Source organism: Malaya genurostris, chromosome 2, assembly GCF_030247185.1.
Source record: "Malaya genurostris strain Urasoe2022 chromosome 2, Malgen_1.1, whole genome shotgun sequence".
Taxonomy (NCBI): domain Eukaryota; kingdom Metazoa; phylum Arthropoda; class Insecta; order Diptera; family Culicidae; genus Malaya; species Malaya genurostris.
The window spans coordinates 228,827,327-228,847,985 of record NC_080571.1 but is presented as its reverse complement, the minus strand read 5'-3'; the positions used below and the strand labels follow the sequence as shown (position 1 = coordinate 228,847,985).

Below are 20,659 nucleotides of genomic sequence, written 5' to 3'. Positions count from 1 at the left end.
CGTACCTAGTCATTTGAAGTTTTGCTTGCTCAGTTTCAAGTGCCAAGTAGTCTAGCTGCTTCATTGTCTTCGCTCTTGGTAGTAAGCAATTTCGAACGAATAGAATTATAAATGGCGTAAAGTGTTAAAAATGAAAACTTAAGAAGGAAACAATTAATTTATGTGTATTCTGTGATTGATATTTAAGCAATCTGATTAGTCTTTCATCTATTATCTCGAACCAATTCGAATGTTTACATGAACCTCATTTGAAGGCCGCTCTCACACTATTGAAAGAGATATTTTGTTACTTCAAGAGATCAACTGACGGTGGTTAAACTGAGCCTCGATTGAAGAAAAACGAGTGATGAACTGAATGCTGCTCGTTCGGGCCGTCATCAAACATTGTGTGTGTCAGAGAGTGAAGTTTACTGCAGTGGAGAGATCGTCTAAATGTTCCACATTCAGTTTCAATTGAATTGAATGAAGTTTTACTGCACTGCTGTCGGTATCGTCGCTCATGCCATTATAACTCAGGAATCGGAAGTGACAGCCATTTGATCTTCGAATAACGCAATAGTAGATTTCAAACGAGTATAAGTTTGTTGAAATTGGTGTAGTTTCCTCCGAGAAAATTTGGCAATTTTCCGATTTCATCGAGCTAAGTCGAATAGTGTATAACAACACTAGGGATCTCCGGGGCTCCGATCACAAGTTGGTGTTTTCTGTAATTCTATATCTTTTCTCTAGATGTTCACATTCTTTACATTAAAAAGGAATTAAAGCTTGTGTTTTCCTGACTCTATTATATACGGTATTGGGAATCGAACGCAGGTGGGCTGCGTGAGAGAGGTGATCGTTTTTATACATCACACTATGGTCGCAACAGAATCTCAGACTATCGGTTCTAGGCATACTAGACAACTGCATAAATGATGAGAATAATTTCAGGTTTGGGTTCGAATGTATGACTTCCAGCATGTTGAAACCACTGACCCAGATTCTCTTGATTACACATACGTTTTACTGAAGAAAATAATACTTTTTTCGGTGTATTCCAGTACATGCAAATCGGACTGAATTCGGTGTTCTGTTTTCGTTATCAAATTTACTGGCATTGTCCAGAGCCGTATTCTAATCCGTTCTGCCCTCAAGCACATTGATATATTGATATTTCTTTTCGCACCTTCCGCACAAAAAAAAACGATTGAAATTTTTTTTAAATCGCTTTTATCTATACGGGTCTCATAGATCTATTTTTTTAGTCTTTTCTAGTGGACTATGTGCCCCGTACTAATGGAAATTTCCCTGTATAACCCGTGATCCCAAAAACCATGCGCCCACTCTTCAAGTTTTACGCACGATACTTTTATAATTTTGACTCAAGTGGCAAACCGGCTCGTGAGGTTCGTTCTGTTTGGACCCACTACTGTACGGTAAGTCATCGGTAGTGGGTCAGTATTTGTAACCAATTTAGCTAATCATTCTGGTGTGTGTTGCTGCTAGTCAGACTGGTCAGAGCTGATATGTCATGAATTACTGACGGTCGACTACTGGGCGTCAGAGCATGTCTTAGTGTGAACGCTTCCATCATCGGTTGCAATGAGCCTCAAACACAAGTAACGCGAAAGGCTCCATCAGTCTGATACTTAGTGTCGTGGCAAACGTGTCTAGTTCGGATCTATCTGCGAAGTCTCGGTGTCGCATTTTTTTTCTACTTGATTTTACAACAGTGCTAAGCCAGCGATTTGCGCATAGCAGAGTAGAATAGCTGAAGGCAAACTGAAAAAAGTGATGTTTTTGGACCTTGTCAAGGTCTCAAGTATAGGACTCTTGATGTGAAATTCGATTCATTGCTGGAGTGAATGCTACCCGTGAGCATGAGCGTCGCATTTGCCTATCGTTACACCTGGAATCGCGAGATTGTCTTCAATTCACAAAAGCTGGTTAAGAGACGGCCAAAAACTGCTGCCTGATAGCTGAGGAGTATTTTCTTCGGGAGAATATCATCGCAGCTGGAAAACATAATTACGGAGTAAGAGCATCGTTGGATAAAACGCGACTTGCGAAGCTTTTTTTCAACGAATCGAAGGAGTACCCGAAAGAAAAAGAGAGAGATTAAGCAATATATCGAATTTCGTTTTTGGTATCAGGAATCTGAAGCAAATTAAAATTTTATCTGTGATCTGAAATTGCTGTGTTATATCTGAAGTTTTGTTGTTCAGTACAAGATAAAAAAAAAAAAGATTGACTCGAAATAGCGCAAATTGTTCGAACATTTCAATACTCTCTCTATCAATCTTCATACTTTAAAAATTGCTATATTTTTTCTGAACTATATTTTCTTACGTATCGCAATAGAACTCTTGTGAAGGCGTGTCAGTGAATGTCAGAACCAATTTATACCAATATCGTGAATCAACAGAACCGACAGTCAGTTAGCCATATTTTGAATTTCTAGTTGTAATCATATTACCGTAGGCGTAATTATTTCCCTGGTCTTCGATATCGAAAGCAGACGCAAGAATTCCGGCACAGGAAAAACTGCGACGCTCTGAGCGACCCTAGCAACTACGATATAAAAAAAGCCGTCCCAATACACTAGCGAGCTTGTGTTAAGCTTTCTGGCCGTGTCGGTGAGATCAGGTTAATAAATAATTTAACAAAACAAGTAACCAGCACTACGCAGCAGAAAACAGCGCCACAGAAAATACTCCCAGCTCAGTAGCAGTACGTGGCCAGGAAAGTCACGATCAATCCGGCCAGCACAATGAATGTTTACGGTTAGTATCTTTCAGCCCAGCATGTTGCGAACTTGATTTTATTATTACTGAACACTACACCTTTTTTATATCTGATTACTTCGGTTAGTTTGATCGACTTCAGTTTCACTGACAACGACAACGATAGCGCAAAAAAATTCGCGGGCAACACGTGCCGAGCTTACGCTTCCCATACATGGAAGTACTGCTTGCACTGAGCCGAATGGGGTTGATGAGTTGAAATGCGCTAACATTGCAATTTTGATTGCGGAGGTTTCAAGCTAATAGTCCTTAACTTTTTCCATCAGTAAAATGTGATCCTTCGAACGCTGGTTACATCCATTGAGTTGTCCATACGAATTGAAATAAGATTCAATTTTCCACATTTATGGGTTAGTCAAATTTTGTGCACATTTGGCACATAACCGTTTTTTATATACTTCATGTTTCGACTCGTTCAACTGTTTTGTCTCCCAGCAGTTCAACATAAACCACCAAGCAAAGAAAGTTCTGTAGGCTTGGCTGACGTGCTGAACGAAAACGTGTTTCGGCATATACTGGCCGATTCGTGTAGTGGTCATTTAGGGGTTAGCCAATTTTTTGTGCTAGATGGCTCAACAATTCAACATAAGCTGTTATGCTTTAACAAATCGAAGACGAAACATCAAGTTTATGATTTCCCAAGGTTTTGCGGGTCCAGGTAATTGGATAATTGTAATTCTTGCTGAAATTGAAATAAAATAATATTACTCACGTTTTACTAGAAATGTGTTAAAAGTAAAATACTGTCAAGAAGCCTCTTACAAATTGATGCGATATATTTTGACTGTGAAACATCATTTGCAGAATGTTTCCATTGAAGACTTTTCCCCATGTTTAACAAATTTTCTGCAGTTATATCTCTTGAGTGGGCTGCATTCGTCATATCAAATCATCCTTCAAACTAAGTTTTATGTTTTCGAATGACGATAGTAATCTACGTTCTGAGTCTTGTGTATTACGCTATCATCAGTGTTATTAAAAGAGAGAGATTTTAGAGCTTTAGAAAGCAGTTTTATCATGCTTTCTCAAAAACGGGTAAAAAATTGGAAACCACCGAAAGTATCATAAAAAGGTGAGGTTTCGGTGTTTGAGAAAGCACGAAAACTCCTTTCCAGAATTTTAGTTTCAAATCGAATAAAAAGACTGATAATCATGATGTAATACACTACAATCTGAACGCAGATGACTGTCGTCAATAAATTTATAAATGTTGGTACCAGAACTCGTCCCGATTTGGAAAGTCCTCTACTTTGCACGTTTTTGAATCTGAATCGTTACTTGGCTCTATGGACTCTTTTGTTGAACATCATGTGTCGAAATGTTTGAATTGTTCATGAAATGATCATCCAGCGTTTGCAAAGTTTTTTACGTGGTATTCTCGGTTCGACAGGTGGTTTACTGTTGTCAGCTCCAGTAGCATTTGGAGGACTTTCAAACAGATTTTTTTTCTATCTTGATCGGTATCTCACTACTATTCGCACACCTGGGTGGATGTTAGCAAAACAAACGAAAGATAAACTAGGCAAAATTTGGACCATTTCGGGTCTGAATGAAAAAAGAGCTACGCAAATTTTAAAGCATAGCAGTAATTTTCGACTCACTCTTTATGGATTGTTACTGCAGCAAATTTAATGTAAATTTAATAACGTTCCGCGTTCTTTTTACATACCGCTTTGGAAAGAACCAGCTTGATCACTGTCAGCTAGTTGGATAAAGCACAGGATTCGTTCTAGGACTGCCTCCAAACATGCCAGCTACTGGCACTGCATGCAAACTTGCGCTCAGGCAACAGTATTTTTACCAGATTTAAAAAATCTGAAAATGTTTATTTATCTACTGTATTTTCCCAAGCATCATTGCAGGATTCTGATCAGAGCTCTGACTGGACACTGCAAACTCAACCATCTCATGGCTACTATTTAATGTGCTGAGTATTATTTTTGTGATTTGTGTAAGTGCGATTGCGTACTTCAAAGCATCTGATATGTAACTGTCCCACATTAACGCAACTACGTGTTCGGGTTTTTGGTTCTCCATACATGGTTGAGTAAAAGGTGAGCTAAAATTGAAGGATATTCCATCGTTTCTCACCCAATATTAAGGAGCAATAGTCGGAGGAGTTCACCATTCTTCCAGAAATGAAGAATGGTGCGCTTTTGTAAAATCTCAATCCTTTCGGGGGACTGGAGGATTCATTAAATGTGCATTCTGGCACCTGCAGATCGTTCAACATCCTTTCGTGGATGCAGAAGGGTTGTTACGAAAAAATTCAAAATCAAAACGCGCGAAATCCGCGCGAGGTCAAAAACTAAAACGCGCCAAATCCGCGCGAAATTGAAAACTGAAGCGCGCGATATTAGAGTGAAGCGATAGACAACTATTCTTATGCAGATGATAATTTCCGCAGAACATGAAAATTCACTTAAATATAATTTAAAAATCTACATAAGTTTGTCATATGAACGCAATAAATAAGTCCGCATACAACACGTCACTTCGAGAATCCCATGAAAATGATTGCATTTTTATTCTACAGCTTTTTCGATGTTCTTAGTTAATTAATAAAAAATAAAAATGCTTACAATTGTGATATTGAAAACAGATTTCAGCGAAGACATTTTTTTTTGCTTCAACATCTTGCTCGGCCAGCATTTCCTTCTTGGTAAGAAGAATTTTAAGGTCTACATCTTTTTTTTTCAGTTTCAATTATAATAGAGCCTTCTCCTGTTGTCAGATTTTACTCTGAATGTCTTTCTGTTCCTCCTCATCTTTTGCTCTTTTATTTGGATCAGGGAAAAGCCCACTGGAATTAGTATCTGTCAAACTTGTTCTCCAGCAGGCATAAAACCTCCTCATCTTTTGCATTAATATATTAAAATCATCCAAATGATACATTTCCTTAAATCTAGTCCTTCTATAGCAACTAAATCTTATGTGACAGTAATATAAGAAACGGTTTCTTGATAAAATTACTTGATAAATGAAAGTCGAAAGAATGCTAGCAATGTGCTCGTTATATCCATAATTAGTTCCAACATAGGGAATCCGAAGAAAAAAATAGAATCGAAGATTACGACCTCGAATGATAAATTGTAACAATTGCAATCACTCGGAGCAATCGATCTGCGACTGAAGTAGGTCTGAAACAAAACTAGCCTTACAAACATCTCGATGGACAAATAATAAATCGAGACCAATCAGTTTGCAGCGGTCATGGTAACTCGGTAAGTTTAAATGATATCTCCATGGAAGACGTCGGAGAGCTAATCGGACAAATTTGCGTTGAATCGCTTCAATACGTTGGTTTTAGTAATAAGGTGACCAGATAACCGCAGCATATTCCACTTGAGTGAACTAAAGCGCAATACGGAGCTTACAAGCAATGTACATCAGAGATTTTTTTTTAGTAACGCGAATAACGAGGTTCAGAACATAGTAAGCTCTATGTGCTCTTTAAAATTTAACTTGATTCCAGAAGAACACCCAGGTCCTTAACAAACGATGCGCGTTCGAGAACAGTTTGTGAAATATTATAGTCGGACTTGAATACAGACTTTTTGTTACTAAAAGAGATGACGGAGCATTTAGTAGCATTTAAAACTATTTTGAAATATGAAACATGAAAGGCATCGGTAAACGATAGTTTCATACACTTGATCGAAAAGTTTAGATCGTTGAGATACAATAAAATTAATAACTGTCCAAGGTGACTTCCTTGAGGAACTCCAGAAATAACAGCAAATGTGAGGTTGTACAAGCTCCTATTTTCAATTTCATTCCATGACCAGTTAGATATGATCGAAGCCAATCCAAAAATAATCCGTTTAATCCCAGTCTACTTAACTTGGAGATCGTTTGTGATGATTGATTTTGTCTAACGAAACAGCGAAATCGGTGTATGTAGAATATACTTGTAGTCGTGCTTGTAAAGAACGTATGATCAAGGAAGTGTAGGTTACTAAATTTGGGGAAGTTGAAGGCTTTGGCATGTATCCATGCTGAGTCTCAGATATGTAGTAAAAATTCTAGAACGCAAAGAACAATTGAAAATGTTGGATAGTGGAACCAACAAACTGTTAGAACAATTTCTTATCACCGCGGATGGAATCCCAGAACTTCTTCTTTTTTTCTCTTCGTAAGCCTGTCGGGCAAATTTTGCTTTAAGAATGCGATTTTTATCATACTCAACATTTGTGACCATATTATTGAAGAATAGCATTTCATTTATTACGTTCTCTGCATTATTGAATGTGTTTTCACTGAGACGATATCTTCCATCAGACATCAATATCCTTGAGTGCGAAAATCTTTCGATTTCTGCATTAGAACGGGAAAACGCAATCACATATATCGAAAAAAATTTGTAATTTCTGGTAAGTTGAAATAGCAATTTGTATTACTCGAGATCGAAGAGCATAAAATCTAAATTTTGTCCACTGAACATTTTCTAGAACCATCTTCTAGTAAATTTTGGTTTTATCAAGGTGAAAATTCACCAATTCGGTCAGCTGAAACGTTCGCCCATCTTTAATTTTTTAGGGTTTCATAAAACTCACAAGCTTCGAAAATTTGCAAAGAACTTTTTTTATTCGAACAAATGATTCACAAATGTGGAATGATGTTTTTTGAAATTCGCACGAAATCCGCGCCATGGCATCAAAATCTTAGCAGAAACCGCGCTAAATCCGCGAAAATCGCGAAATTCGCGAAAACCGCGAAATTCGCGCGACCGTAACAACCCTGAGAACGATTTATTTCTTTTTGTTTGGTGCTATTTTTTCACCTTCACATTTCCCTTCCATGTTCCATTTATCCCTCCCTATACCCTATACTTCTTTATGCCAGGAAAATGACGAAATGCCTTGGCAAGGCACTAATCTTCAAATAACTAGGGGAACGCGCCACTTGAGCCAATTATTTCTGATTCCTGAGTTTTCGACTCACTCCTTATGGATTGTTACTGCAGAAAATTTAACGAGGCTATATGTGTTTTTGATTTCTTTGTTACGACAATTCATTCATGTGAGCAATGTTTTTATAGCTTTGAACAACCCTGTCCTATAACAAGGAATTGACTTTTCAAGATCCGGAACTTATCAACCCTATACCCTAGACAATACCTTCTGACACAGTTATTTATTAACACGAATATAAGAATATGGAAGACTAAAAGTATTATAATGGTACCACATTCCAAAGAGGAATTTGACCTTCTGGTGCGATAAATTTCTCAACCGGTTATTAGTTTACAGAACGAAGACATGGCTAGTGCCATTATCGTATTTATGCTTGGGTTACAAGTTTGGCTTCATGTAAGTTGAAAAAGAAAAATGTGCTGTTGATAGTACCGTTCGTTCGAAGTTTATATCTAAGCTATAGTTTAGATCTCATGACTATAAGAATTCGAGAAAACGACAGATCTAATGGCTAAAAATGATTAACCTATGCGATGGTCTTCAACTCATGGCATCAGGAATTTTGTACGATTCTGTTCTTTAATATGATTTCTGACAGTTGGAGCTTTAGCCTAAAAAAAGTCTTTCATCTTCCATTCCGGCACGAGAAAAAAAGTCCAATTTTTTTGGTATATGTGGAAGATGGTAGAATGTACAGATCCTACCGCAAAACGCTTTTTTGCAGTCATTTGCGGTGAGCACGATGTCTCAGAAACTTTATTAATTGAAATAAAATTCTTTTACACTTCCTAGAGTATTCAAAAGATTGGGCTTCTTTGCTCGAGCCGGAAGATATATAACCCCTTAAGCACAAAAATGAAACTAACCTCCAAATGAAAAAAAACCTTGGCACTTTTTCATAGTAATTATTTTTTCTGAAGAAAAAAATGTTAGAATACATTGATTTCAGAGTGTATTTAAAAATTAAAAGTCAGCTGCTATCACTAAAACGAATCAATCCATTTAGTTCATGGCAGCATATTCACCAAGGAACTGTATTATGAACGGCTGAATTCAATCTCATCTCGAGCTTATAATCGATCAATAGTTGATAAGAGTTCAAGGATTATAAAACGAGGAATAGGGTTCATTGAAATATCCCCCCGCTGGAAAGTAAACAAGACGCTGGGCAGGGTTAATTACTCCCATGTGTTTGTTCTCGAATTTATTATTGGCTCAAAATCATTGAAACAAATGACACTGATTTGTCGAAGCCGTCATGTTCAGAGTGGCTGCGGTTGTAATTGATTTATCTTTGAGGACCGATCATAGCGCAGCATCCCTCCATCCACCTAGCGTCACAAAAACAAGTGTATTGCATGTCAGACAAATCATATGAACATGACTGGAACTAGGACTGGCTGGCAAACAGATGTAAATATGTGTGAATATGTAAATCTTGAACAGTGGAGTGAAGGAATGGAGTTGGCTGTATTTACGTCATGTTTCTACGGTTAGCCCATGTTCCTACTATTCGTTTTTTTTCTGGAAACTTTGTTGTTGCTCGCGGGTTTTCTACTTTACTTCTATTTACGTTTGTTACATTGTGTTGCCTTAGCTGATAACTTCAAGATGATCCTATTTATTGTATTGCACGATGTATGAATGTCGGATTTCTTAGACACGTGCGTATATGATTTTTTTATTTAGCTTTTATTTGACTTGTTCCTGTGGAATGTAGTATCAAGCTTGTGTCATTTAATATAAACAAAAAAAAAACATTTCACTCCACTTCAATTTTCGTTTTACAGTTACCTTATACTTAAAAATTTGGCAGAACTGAAAGCAGTTCATGTTGCGTCTTTACCGCTTTCCAAATCTTCACACGCTTGTTTGTCACACAAATCTGGAATTTTCGGTCGCAGCTGTGAATACCTTGCCAGATCACATTTTTTTTCTGGTGAATTGTTTGGCAAAACCGAATTTCAACTTGCTAGGTATTTCAACTCGATCAATGGCTTTTTAGAACTTTTGTTCGGGAGGCTACCCATAATTAATCTTCACGAGGAAACGAGGTGTGGCTATTAAGTAACCCAACTTATCCTATATTTTATGTTTCGTCTTCGACTCGTCAGTACATAACAGTTTATGTTGAACTGTTATGTAACCTAGCAGCTCAACATAAACCGCTAGGCAGACATAAAGTTTCTGCTATTTACAGAACACTTTTTTTATTTGCACCGAAGTGCAACGTCTTTACTGTCGTGCCGAACGTAAACGAGTTTCGACTTAAACTGGCCGATTCAGTTGATGGTCATTAAGGGGTTATCCTATTTTGTGCATTGGGCACATAACCGATTTCTATACTTTATATTTCGTCTTCGACTCGTCAGTACATAACAGTTTATGTTGAACTGTTATGTAACCTAGCAGCTCAACATAAACCGCTAGGCAGACATGACCATCACCTGAATCGGCCAGTTTAAGTCGAAACTCGTTTACGTTCGGCACGACAGTAAAGACGTTACACTTCGGTGCAAATAAAAAAAGTGTTCTGTAAATAGCAGAAACTTTATGTCTGCCTAGCGGTTTATGTTGAGTTCCTAGGTTACATAACAGTTCAACATAAACTGTTATGTACTGACTAGTGATGGGCAATACGGCTCATTTCAAAGAGCGGCTCTGAACCGAACGCTCTTTCGTAAGAGCCGGTTCAATTGAACGGCTCATAGGCTCCTTATCAATAAACGTCAATAGCGGCCCTTACACGAGCATTATTTTTGTCATTTTTAATTGATGACTAAGTAATGATGTATTTCAAATTTGATAGAAATCTCGTCATTACTGCACCATTACACGTTCATTAAAATGATATTATTTTTTAGTAATGACATTTTTAATGACTCGTGTAAGGGTCGCAAATGTGGAGAAGCGGTTCGAGAGAGTGAGTGTAAGAACCACGGAAATGCATGAGCGGTATGGGCGATCTAAAATTGTGTTTCACAACTAGAGGTATCCGTGTGCGAGGAAGCGGGATATTGAAATAAATTAGTTGAAATTCTATTTGGAAAAAAAATCTATTTTTTCTTCTCCTATTACGACAGAATTCTTTGAAAATTCACTTCTGGATAAATGTTCCTATGTATTTTTGACTGCTTCATTAGAAAACAACATCGTTTAACCAACAACGCTATCCAATTTGGGCGTACACAGGCACACAGATTTTCGAAGTTGAAACGCAGATTTTAAAATGGCAACTCTGCTTGAGAGCCGCGGTTCAATTTTGAAGAGCCGTGGTTCGTTCGCTCATTGCTACGAGTCGGTTCAAATGAACGGCTCGTGAGCGCTCGCCCATCACTAGTACTGACGAGTCGAAGACGAAACATAAAGTATAGAAATCGGTTATGTGCCCAATGCACAAAATAGGATAACCCCTAAATGACCAACTTATCCTGTTGCCAATGTGTTGCACTCACAAAACGATTAGTTAGAATCTGATTTTGTCACGTAACACTTCCCTCACTCTGAGATCACTGAACAAATCAGCAAGTCACTTAGTTTGACTGTGGTAATCGTATCAATCAGTTTACGCACTAGTGACGCGCTGGAAAAATGTTGAATATTAAGAAGGATGAATATAAAGTTAAACTTGAAAAATCCTTTACCGAAGCTTATGAAATGTTGATAGAAGCGTACAGGAATGAATGCTAATTTCGCTCACAAGCTTATGAGTCACTCAAACGGTTCTAAGAGGACGTGAAATGACCGAATATGATCCTGGTCCCAGACGTTCCACAACGTAGCGTATGCATTCGAATATTTGTCGAGATGACAGGAGGTGACGAGAAATGTGTCCGTCAAATTTTGCATGATTCTTTCAATATTCGGAAAGATTGCACCAAAAAGGTACTGAAACTTCTCACTTCGTGAAGAGGTTTTACAAAAAATATGGCATTATTGTGTTGGACAATCCACGCCTCGCACCCGGTCTTTCCTCCTGTGATTTTTTTCAAATTTATTTGAAAGTGTTCAAGCCATGGAAGATTCGTTTGTGCAAGGTATAAATTGCCAAGGGGAGTTAATTGGAGGTAAACAAATTTCTATTGTAGTTGGTGATGGATAAGTAACAGTTATAACAGCTGTTCAGTTATTTTGTAGCCACACTTCGTACATCTTCCGGGTACGTCTTTTGATCATTGGACGCTGTTTCAGTTTCCGGTTTGGTTATGTATTAGCTCGAAAAGAGCGAAATCCCACTTGCAGACGAGTCCTAACGGAAGTGCGTTGACTGTAGAAATGGGCAAATTCGTTCCTTCCAATGAACCACTCAGAACTTAAAAGTTCTACCGAAAGAACAAATTCTGTTGTATCAGTCTTTCGTTTTTTCTGAAACTGTTAATTGATCTTTTGTAGCAAAAAATTTCAATAATAGTGACTATTTTTCTACCAATAATCATTCTCATTGTTATACATTTTCAAAGATCGCAAATGTATACCAGATTTCGCATTCCTGCCACCGTTCCGAAATACGCAACTAATTGGTATACATCCTATCCTATTATTATTATTATTAAGAAATCTATTACTTCCATTTCTATTGAAAAGAAACGAGAACTATCATTATGTAATAAATCCTTTTTTATTCTTCTAGTGGTGTAATGATGCCTTTCTTATATTACTTATATTTTCAAAAATATCACTAAAAGATTCTGTCAACAATTTTTTTTTAATCATTTTGAATGACGATTTGAATGTTTTGACATTCATCGCCCTATAACTTCGGAACCGGAAGTCGGATCAGGAAGAAATTTCACAGTATATTGAGAGACAATGAGAGCTTCAATTTGAAACATGATTCGTGAAAATCTTCTTAACCGTTGCTGAAAAATCAAAGTGAGTTCCGTTTTTGCAAATTTTCTTCACTATTATCGGTGCTTTCGGAAGCGGAAACCGAAGACTAGTGGTCCCAAAGTAGTTTTATATATTCTCTAACAAATAAGATCTACCAACCTCGTTTTGCTATCGCTTGTGAAAAAATACTCGAGATAGAAAATTTTCACTAATCGCACTGCAATACCGGAACCGGAAGTCGGATTTGGATTAACTTTTCCGGGATTTTTCAAAAAATTTTAAAAACTTTTATTTGCTTTTTAGTTTGCGAAAATCGGTTAAGAACTTTCCGAGAAAATGGAGTGCGCTTTTTATAAGGAGTTTGAACATATTTCCTTGTAATTCCGAAACCGGAAGTCGGATTCAAATGAAATTCAAGAAAATTGTATGAGGCCATAAGATTTTTCAAATGAATCTAAGTTTGTGAAAATCGGTTCAGCCATCTCTGAGAAAATTGAGTAACATTATTTGTCACATACACACACAGACATTTTGTGATCTCGACGAACTGAGTCGAATGGTATATAACACTCAGCTCTCTGGGCCTAGGTTGTAAAGTCGGTTTTCACAGCGATTGTATAGCCTTTCTATATGAGAAAGGCAAAAAACTCCAGGTCATTCATTTTTCGAGAATAATTGGTTCCTTTGATCCGTTCGCGAGCGGATTGCCCATATCTAGTTGACTGACAAAAGATCATGTCAACTTGAAGCGAAATCAATTTTCAGTTCTACAATTGTATGGGTGCGCAGTGCTGCTATTTTGGCGCGCACGAATCGAATTTGACATTTCTTTCCCCTACTTCTATGTACGAAATTCGATGCGGACTCGCCTGAGGGCGCCATGCTCTCAAAAAAAGATGTTGCCAATGATTTGTTCGGGAAACGTGGATGTTGGATATCTTGTTAATATGATGTCTTTGCTGACATTGAATTTCTCGGGGATATCATTATCCGACAGCTCCGGGTTTGCCGTAATCGTTCTTGACATTTTCCGATTCTTAATTCATGCCGGTCGATGTTATGCCGCTCACGGAAGTGTTTGAGAACGCTACAAACTTCGCAACAATCTTCGAAAGAACAACTTTGTAGAATAATTCAAAATTTACATGTTTCTTGCGTGAAACGCACTTTTAAATGAAAAGAGAAAAATTTCTGATTTTTTTTTTCTAAAAGTACCCGATTTTCCATTGTAGTTACTTCTACAACATTAAACTTTATGAAGAAGTTGTTTGCTTAAGTGGTTCCCACCTACGTTGGAACTGCGTTATTAAGCATGAGAATGTTAGAAAATCTCCTACCAAACGTTGGACCCGCATACTTTTATGTGTCAATTTAAGTTAAATTCATTTCGATTCAATTTGAAGATTCTTACCAGCGCATACTGTTGAATGTCAATTCAGCCATCATGTAAAAAAATAATAGAAGAAAACGAAGTGCGTAGAAAATCTTCGATAGAAAATATTAATTAGTCATCAAGCATCAGATTACATCATTCGTTATGTACAACGCTTATGCTTGCATAACTCAAAACGATTTGAGATAATCATTCACACACCGTTTACGGCAAACAATTAGTAGCGTTTTACAAAGCTTTCGTTTCACATTGGGTATGCTACAATGGATCATCACAACCAAGGCTCGATTATAAACAAATTCATGAGTTATAAGATTTTCCTCTTTCCGCAGTTGATGCTACACGGAACGCCCGAAATTAGCTCTGCGCCTAATTCGTATTACTGTTTTTGATTTAGTTGATTTTAACAACAAAATTTCCAAAATAACTATAAAATTAGTTAAAATTTAGAATTTACTGTGCTGAAAAAAACTCTTATTTTTAGAGAATGTGTTTAGTTGGCGAATATTCTGGACACAAACCAGCAATATTTCAATCCAACACGAAATTCTCATTGACAACTAATTTCGTTATTAAAATCAGAAACTTTGATTCTATTTATCTATCACCGTCATTACTGAAGGACAGCAGTGTCAAAGCAAAACAATCCATTAAAAAGCTAAAAGGGACAGTCTTGTTGAAACTGCTCGCAAATTGTTTAGATGTTTTTCGCATGTGTTACGATATATCCCTATATAATTTTCTAAACCGATATGTAAAAATGACGTAAACTGTTAGTGGAAAGTGTATTTATTCAGAATTTGTGCGCACTTGAAGCGATTGTGCGTAATAATGTTTTTACGCGGAGCAGTGATGTGAATTTCGAATGTTTCACTCTAATTGTGATGAAGTTTTTTTGTATCTTCAAACCTTCCGAGTAGCGCCGTCCGGTGTACTATTTGTATTCGGTTTTTGTTTGCCGAGTGCTCAAAGTTTTCAGTGAGAATGAAGAAACAGTGATTTAGAAGAAAAAAATTCAAAAAGATGTTTACGTTTCGTTTATGTCTTTTTCTCCAACACAACATCGTATTTATACCTGCCAATATAGAAAAGACAACCGCGTCTGAATTTTTTTCGGCAGTAGTGTGCCATCTAGTGGCTAGTAGTCATTAAGGTGTTACCGTTTCGGTGACAGGGCGCCATATAGCTGCAGATTGCAGAAGCCAATTCAACCATTCATATTGGTTGAAAACAACATTATATTTCTTTAATTCAACTAAAAAATTAGTTGACTGGATATGAAGTGTGCCTTAGCTAAGAAATGACAGTACGTTTAATTTGTGAATTCAACTAAAAAAAATAGTCATTTCAACAAATATTTTATTATTATTAAGGGAATGAGAATAAAAAATCTAAATCAGCAAAAGTAAGATTTTTTTAGTTGTCTCAAAAAATAACTAACTAAAATCAGCAAATCAACTAAATTTTTCGCGAAAATGCTGATTTCGGTCGTTCCGTGTACGCACCTGACTAAATTCAAAGAAAAGGTCAAAACCGATTTGTGCTAATGCATGTCTGGTGGTGTGATTCCTAGTTTACTTTAGTAAATTCGGAAATAGTAATTATTTGATACAGCTCGTTATAATATGATCCACCGGTCCCGAAAATAGAGACCAACGGGTTTCAAAATCTACCTTATATTTTTCCTATAAACTAATCTTACTTCGGATAATCTTGAATCCCATCAGAACTTGAAATCGTTTGTTTGCAGTGAATTAAGTCGGTCAGATCAAATACAAGGTTATTTTTTTGCCGTTGATTGCGCAAATCGACCAGGGCTCAATCGTTCAAGGTATTTTTATTACTTTGTAAATTTACAACTTTTTTGAATAAATTATCCGCCTCGCTTCTGCAACATCTTGTTTGCAAAACAAAGACTCGAGTAGTGTACTTGGTTTTCCAGGCAGTTAACAACTATGATGAATTTATCTATCGAACCGTTATTATATTAATGCCGTATTTTGAATCAGTGCTCTTAGATCAACAATATAATCTTATCAATGACATGGAATCGGAATGAAGTATTATTCAATCTGTTTAGCTTAGACAAATAGTCGTGTTATAAACATTTCTATCAACAGTTTTAAGTCTGTTGTTCTTATATAATCATATTAATTAGTGATGTTGCATCTGCTTGGGTTTAATTAGATTTTTCGATTTTTAAGCGTCCAATCAATCGAATCAAATAGAAGAATAAGCGTTGAAACCCATTCATTGCCAATCTCTAATCTCTTATCTGACAATTCCTTTTAATCTTTTTCCAATGAAAAATGTGTTCACCTGTGTGTAGTATTATATACATGTTCACTTAAACACCTAATTTTGATTCATCAACCGAAAATATGACAACGGAAAAATCAAGAATCGGTTTAGCTTTTTGTTTTTACATATTCAATAATTCGTGGAGAAACTAGAAACCGAAGGAACCAGAAAAATATTGACTTTACCTGATTCATTACCTCTATTCGTCTTTGTTGGTAAACTCATACACGACCACAGTTCCACACAAAAATGAAGATAAGAGAGGGCGATTGCGGAGCAGATCGCTGTGAGTTGCATGACCATCGTTATCTGTTCCAATGGGTGTTCTACATTATAGCTCCAACAGTCAGTTGGTACCGGTTTTGTGATGTTTTGAGTATATTATGAAAATAGAAAAAAACCAGCTGAATTGATCACATCCTTGGTTATATTTATATGGGAAGCAGTTTGTTTGATTGTTCATGCAGGAAATTTATCGAATTAGAAACTAAACTAAACTTTCTGAACTTGTAGAGTTTGTCACAAAAAACTTTGTGGATCTAATCGAAATCTTACAAAAAAGGGTTGTGTGGTAACTAGTAACAGAATCAGTCCAATTTTTGTAGTCAAATGTAGAATTCAAATTAGTTTTCTAGTTTTCTTACATAAACTTTTTCTGCTGCACAAATTGCTTTTTGATAGAACTCCAATATAGAAATCGATTCGTTAGTATATACTTCTGCGGTCGGGTCGCATGGACGAGTTAATTGAAAATTGTATCGATTTAAGATGTATATTTTGATATATAATGAAATTAAGATTATAATTCTAGATTTCACGAACAAAATTAAGTTGCGAACGATAACGAAACTACCAAATCATTTTTATGGATGTTGGTACAATTTTACTGAAATTAAAAAACATTTTTTTACTGACTTTCAAACAGGCGAACATTCACTACTTAGTGCAGTAAACGCTTCGTTTGTTGAACGATCGGTAGACTGCTATGAAATCTTCATGTCATAATTATACTGACATGTTCTTCATTCATTATTGACGTTCGGTAAAATTTATAAATAGGCGGTAAATATGTGAACGTCGTGAACTGTAAAGTGTTTCCATTTTTCGGTAAGCCATTTTATTTAGGAGCAGAGGTATAAACTCGATGTTGCATTAAAAATACAAATACTAAAACATATACTTGCCATCTGGAAATTACAGGAATTGAAACGATTTGAACCGTTTACGAACAGTTTCCTCGCAGAAAGACAAAACTTTCAATTTTCACGTCGGAAAATTAAATCGATTTGACAGACATAATTCCTACTAGTTGTAGTCAGTAATGTTTACTGAAGTTCTTCATTATTAAGAATCGATTCACGGAAAATTGGCTTGGCTTAGTTTTTACTGAATTGAGAAATGGTAATGGCATTTTAAAGTTTACTGACAATGTCAGTAAAAAGAAAGTAACATATTTTTGAATTTTTCGGAATCGGGAAAATTTTTGACAGTTGACTGTGAATTGGATAAATTTTACAGACCGTTCAGTGAAAATAATGCTTTGCGAGTTAAACCCGAGAACATAATTACTGAACATCAAAAAGCAAACTTTGTGTTCACTCCTCAATTTTAGTATAAATTTTTTGAAATTTTTCGAATACTAATTTATTAGTAAATAATCTTCAATTAAGTTTTGTTGCATCAGACTGACATTACCGATCGCCATCGAAATCTGGGCCAATGATTATTCCGTGAAAGGACGTGCTGAGATTAGTTCGAAACTGTTACACGGATGCAAACTAAGCGATATGTTTAGGAGGAGCGGAACTGGCACAGTACACAACTTTCATACAAGGCTAATCGCATGGGCAAGGGTCGCCCTATATTTCAAGTGATGTCCCTCGTCTGCTGATAATGCACAACCTCTCATGCGTAATGATGCGTTCGAATCGAAGTAGTTACTCTATATTTTTGATTGATGTGAAGAATTGTCCTAGCAAGTGGAATGTGAAGTAATTGGATTTAAAATAAGTTAGTAATTGATCGAAATCGAAATATCGATTGATTTTCCACTTTAATTTCTTTATTGCATCTATGCGCCTTTTTATGCTCTAAACAACAGGAGCGTTCATGTATAGTTTCAACTTTAAATGAAGTTTTTATTTTAGTTCGACGTATTCTAATAGTTCTGCATTGGTATTAAGTTGAACATTTTCAAGTTCTGTTAGACAGTAATACAAACAACATCGTGAATTCAATACAATAACATTCTTCTTAACTAGAAACTTTTTTTGTGTAATAAGTTTATTTTTGATAATTTATTTCGCACACGGAAAAGCCAGCTGGAGCTCTGTCTCTCCAGTAGGCATAAAACCTCCTTCCACTGAGAGATTATTGGCATCCAATTTACATATAAAAAGTCATAATTGAATATAAATTTACCGCTCTCAAGCTAGCATGATATACCTAACACTTACAAACTGAAGAAGCGAAGTCACACAGACTAGAAATAATTTCTTCCTTTTTTTTTTTTTTTTTGCAATTATAGAGGCTTTAACATTAATGTCATTCGCCTCTTCGGGACAGAAAAACTTTCTGACCCTATGTGCGGGGTTGGGAATCGAACCCAGGCGGGCGGCGTGAAAGGCATCGACTTACCCATCACGCTATACCCGTCCCCTATTTCTTCCTTTGATCAATTGAAAAAAAATGACAAAAAATCTTGTCACATTTCATTAAACGCGAAGCACGCTCTCTCTGGTTGCGCCCTTACTTCGGAGACTTCTGCGTGTGATTATCAAGTTCTCCGAAAGGACTAGAGCAATTGATATTTCTAAAAATTGAATAGAAAACACACATTGCTTTTAAGACACTGCACAGAATATTGCGTTGCTTTAGGGTGGACGACAGCTTCAATGTGTTCATCTCCTTTGGATTGTTAGGTGAGCTTCGAACTGCCGAGAACTCGAGTAAAAAACAAACAATGGTAATACATAATGCTTTCAAGCAATGGATGTTTTTAAACGTTATGTGATACATACTGACCAGGCACTAGTTTATATCAAGTCGCTGCTAATAAAACCCTGCATCGTTTTGGCTTCAAATTTTGAAGAACAGTTTGATATCGTCTGCGTGCGAGAGCTCTAAAGACTTACAGGAAGATCAACGTAATTGATGTAAACTAAAAACAGAAGTGGTCCAAAGAGACTACCTTGTGGCAAACCAGAGGTAATGGTAATCGATTTAGAAGTCCTGTCAACAATTTTAACCAACATTTCGCGGCCAACGAGGTACGGCTATAATTAGTCAAACTAATACGGTTGGGTTTCGTTAGATTTAGCATTATGCCACGTAGTGTGTTATTTTCAGAATTTTGACAATTCTTATTTAAAGAGAATAAAAAACAATACATTTTTTTCATTTTCCATTTTAGTTTTTAATCAGTAAATCTGGCAAACTCATGATCGTGACCTGAAGATTCGTGAAATGTATTCCGGATAGTCCGGATAATTCGTTCTGTAAATGCATCTATTGGCAGCAATTTTCTAAATGTACCTTTGAAAACACACTATCTTCAGATGAGATTCAGTACCTGTCGGAAGGTTACTCAATTTTAACTTTGCATGATCAATGTAGTTCCATGCAGTTGAATTTCACCCGTGTGTACTTAAATCGCAAGCAAGTACCCATTGGTTTCATGTTATGTAGCCAATATAGTGTGCTGTTACACTGGAGCTTTCGGTTGTGATCTGCTCTTGTAAGCTTCCGTAGATGAGCTTTTGAACTTCTGCCGAATATAAAAAAGGGAGAACTGAATATAGGGACAATAAGTGGCAGAAAATCAGCTTCATTGTTCGTTGCTGTTGAAGATACGTACCTAAGGGTTTGGAAATATTTTGATTGTGATTGAGTGCTTGTTTGGATTGTCTTGTGTTCGGTTTTACTAAATACGTATATACAGGGTGATTTTTTAAGAGCTTGAGAACTTTTTTAAACAATAAAACGCATAAAATTTGCAAAATCTCATCGGTTCTTTATTTTAAACGTTAGATTGGTACATGACATTTACTTTTTGAAGATAATTTCATTTAAATGTTGACCGCGGCTGCGTCTTAGGTGGTCCATTCGGAAAATCCGCTTTTTTATCGACAAATTTTGTTCAGCGATGAGGCTCATTTCTGGTTGAATGGCTACGTAAATAAGCAAAATTGCCGCATTTGGAGTGAAGAGCAACCAGAAGCCGTTCAAGAACTGCCCATGCATCCCGAAAAATGCACTGTTTGGTGTGGTTTGTACGCTGGTGGAATCATTGGACCGTATTTTTTCAAAGATGCTGTTGGACGCAACGTTACAGTGAATGGCGATCGCTATCGTTCGATGCTAACAAACTTTTTGTTGCCAAAAATGGAAGAACTGAACTTGGTTGACATGTGGTTTCAACAAGATGGCGCTACATG

At 36.6% G+C, this 20,659-nt stretch overlaps 1 protein-coding gene across 2 annotated transcripts in view; it reads left to right on the top strand.

Moving 5' to 3' along the window:
• LOC131427940 (activating transcription factor of chaperone) overlaps nucleotides 1-20,659 on the top strand; it is a 66,061-nt gene that overhangs the window by 32,054 nt on the left and 13,348 nt on the right. Inside the window, exon 1 of one of the 2 annotated variants that reach the window (XM_058591535.1) lies at nucleotides 1,623-2,762. The exons of the other annotated variant lie outside the window; for it this stretch is intronic. Coding sequence (XP_058447518.1) covers nucleotides 2,750-2,762 — 13 coding nt within the window. The 5' untranslated portion in view covers nucleotides 1,623-2,749. Of the gene's footprint in view, nucleotides 1-1,622; nucleotides 2,763-20,659 lie in introns of those variants that run through there. 2 annotated transcript variants of the gene reach the window in all.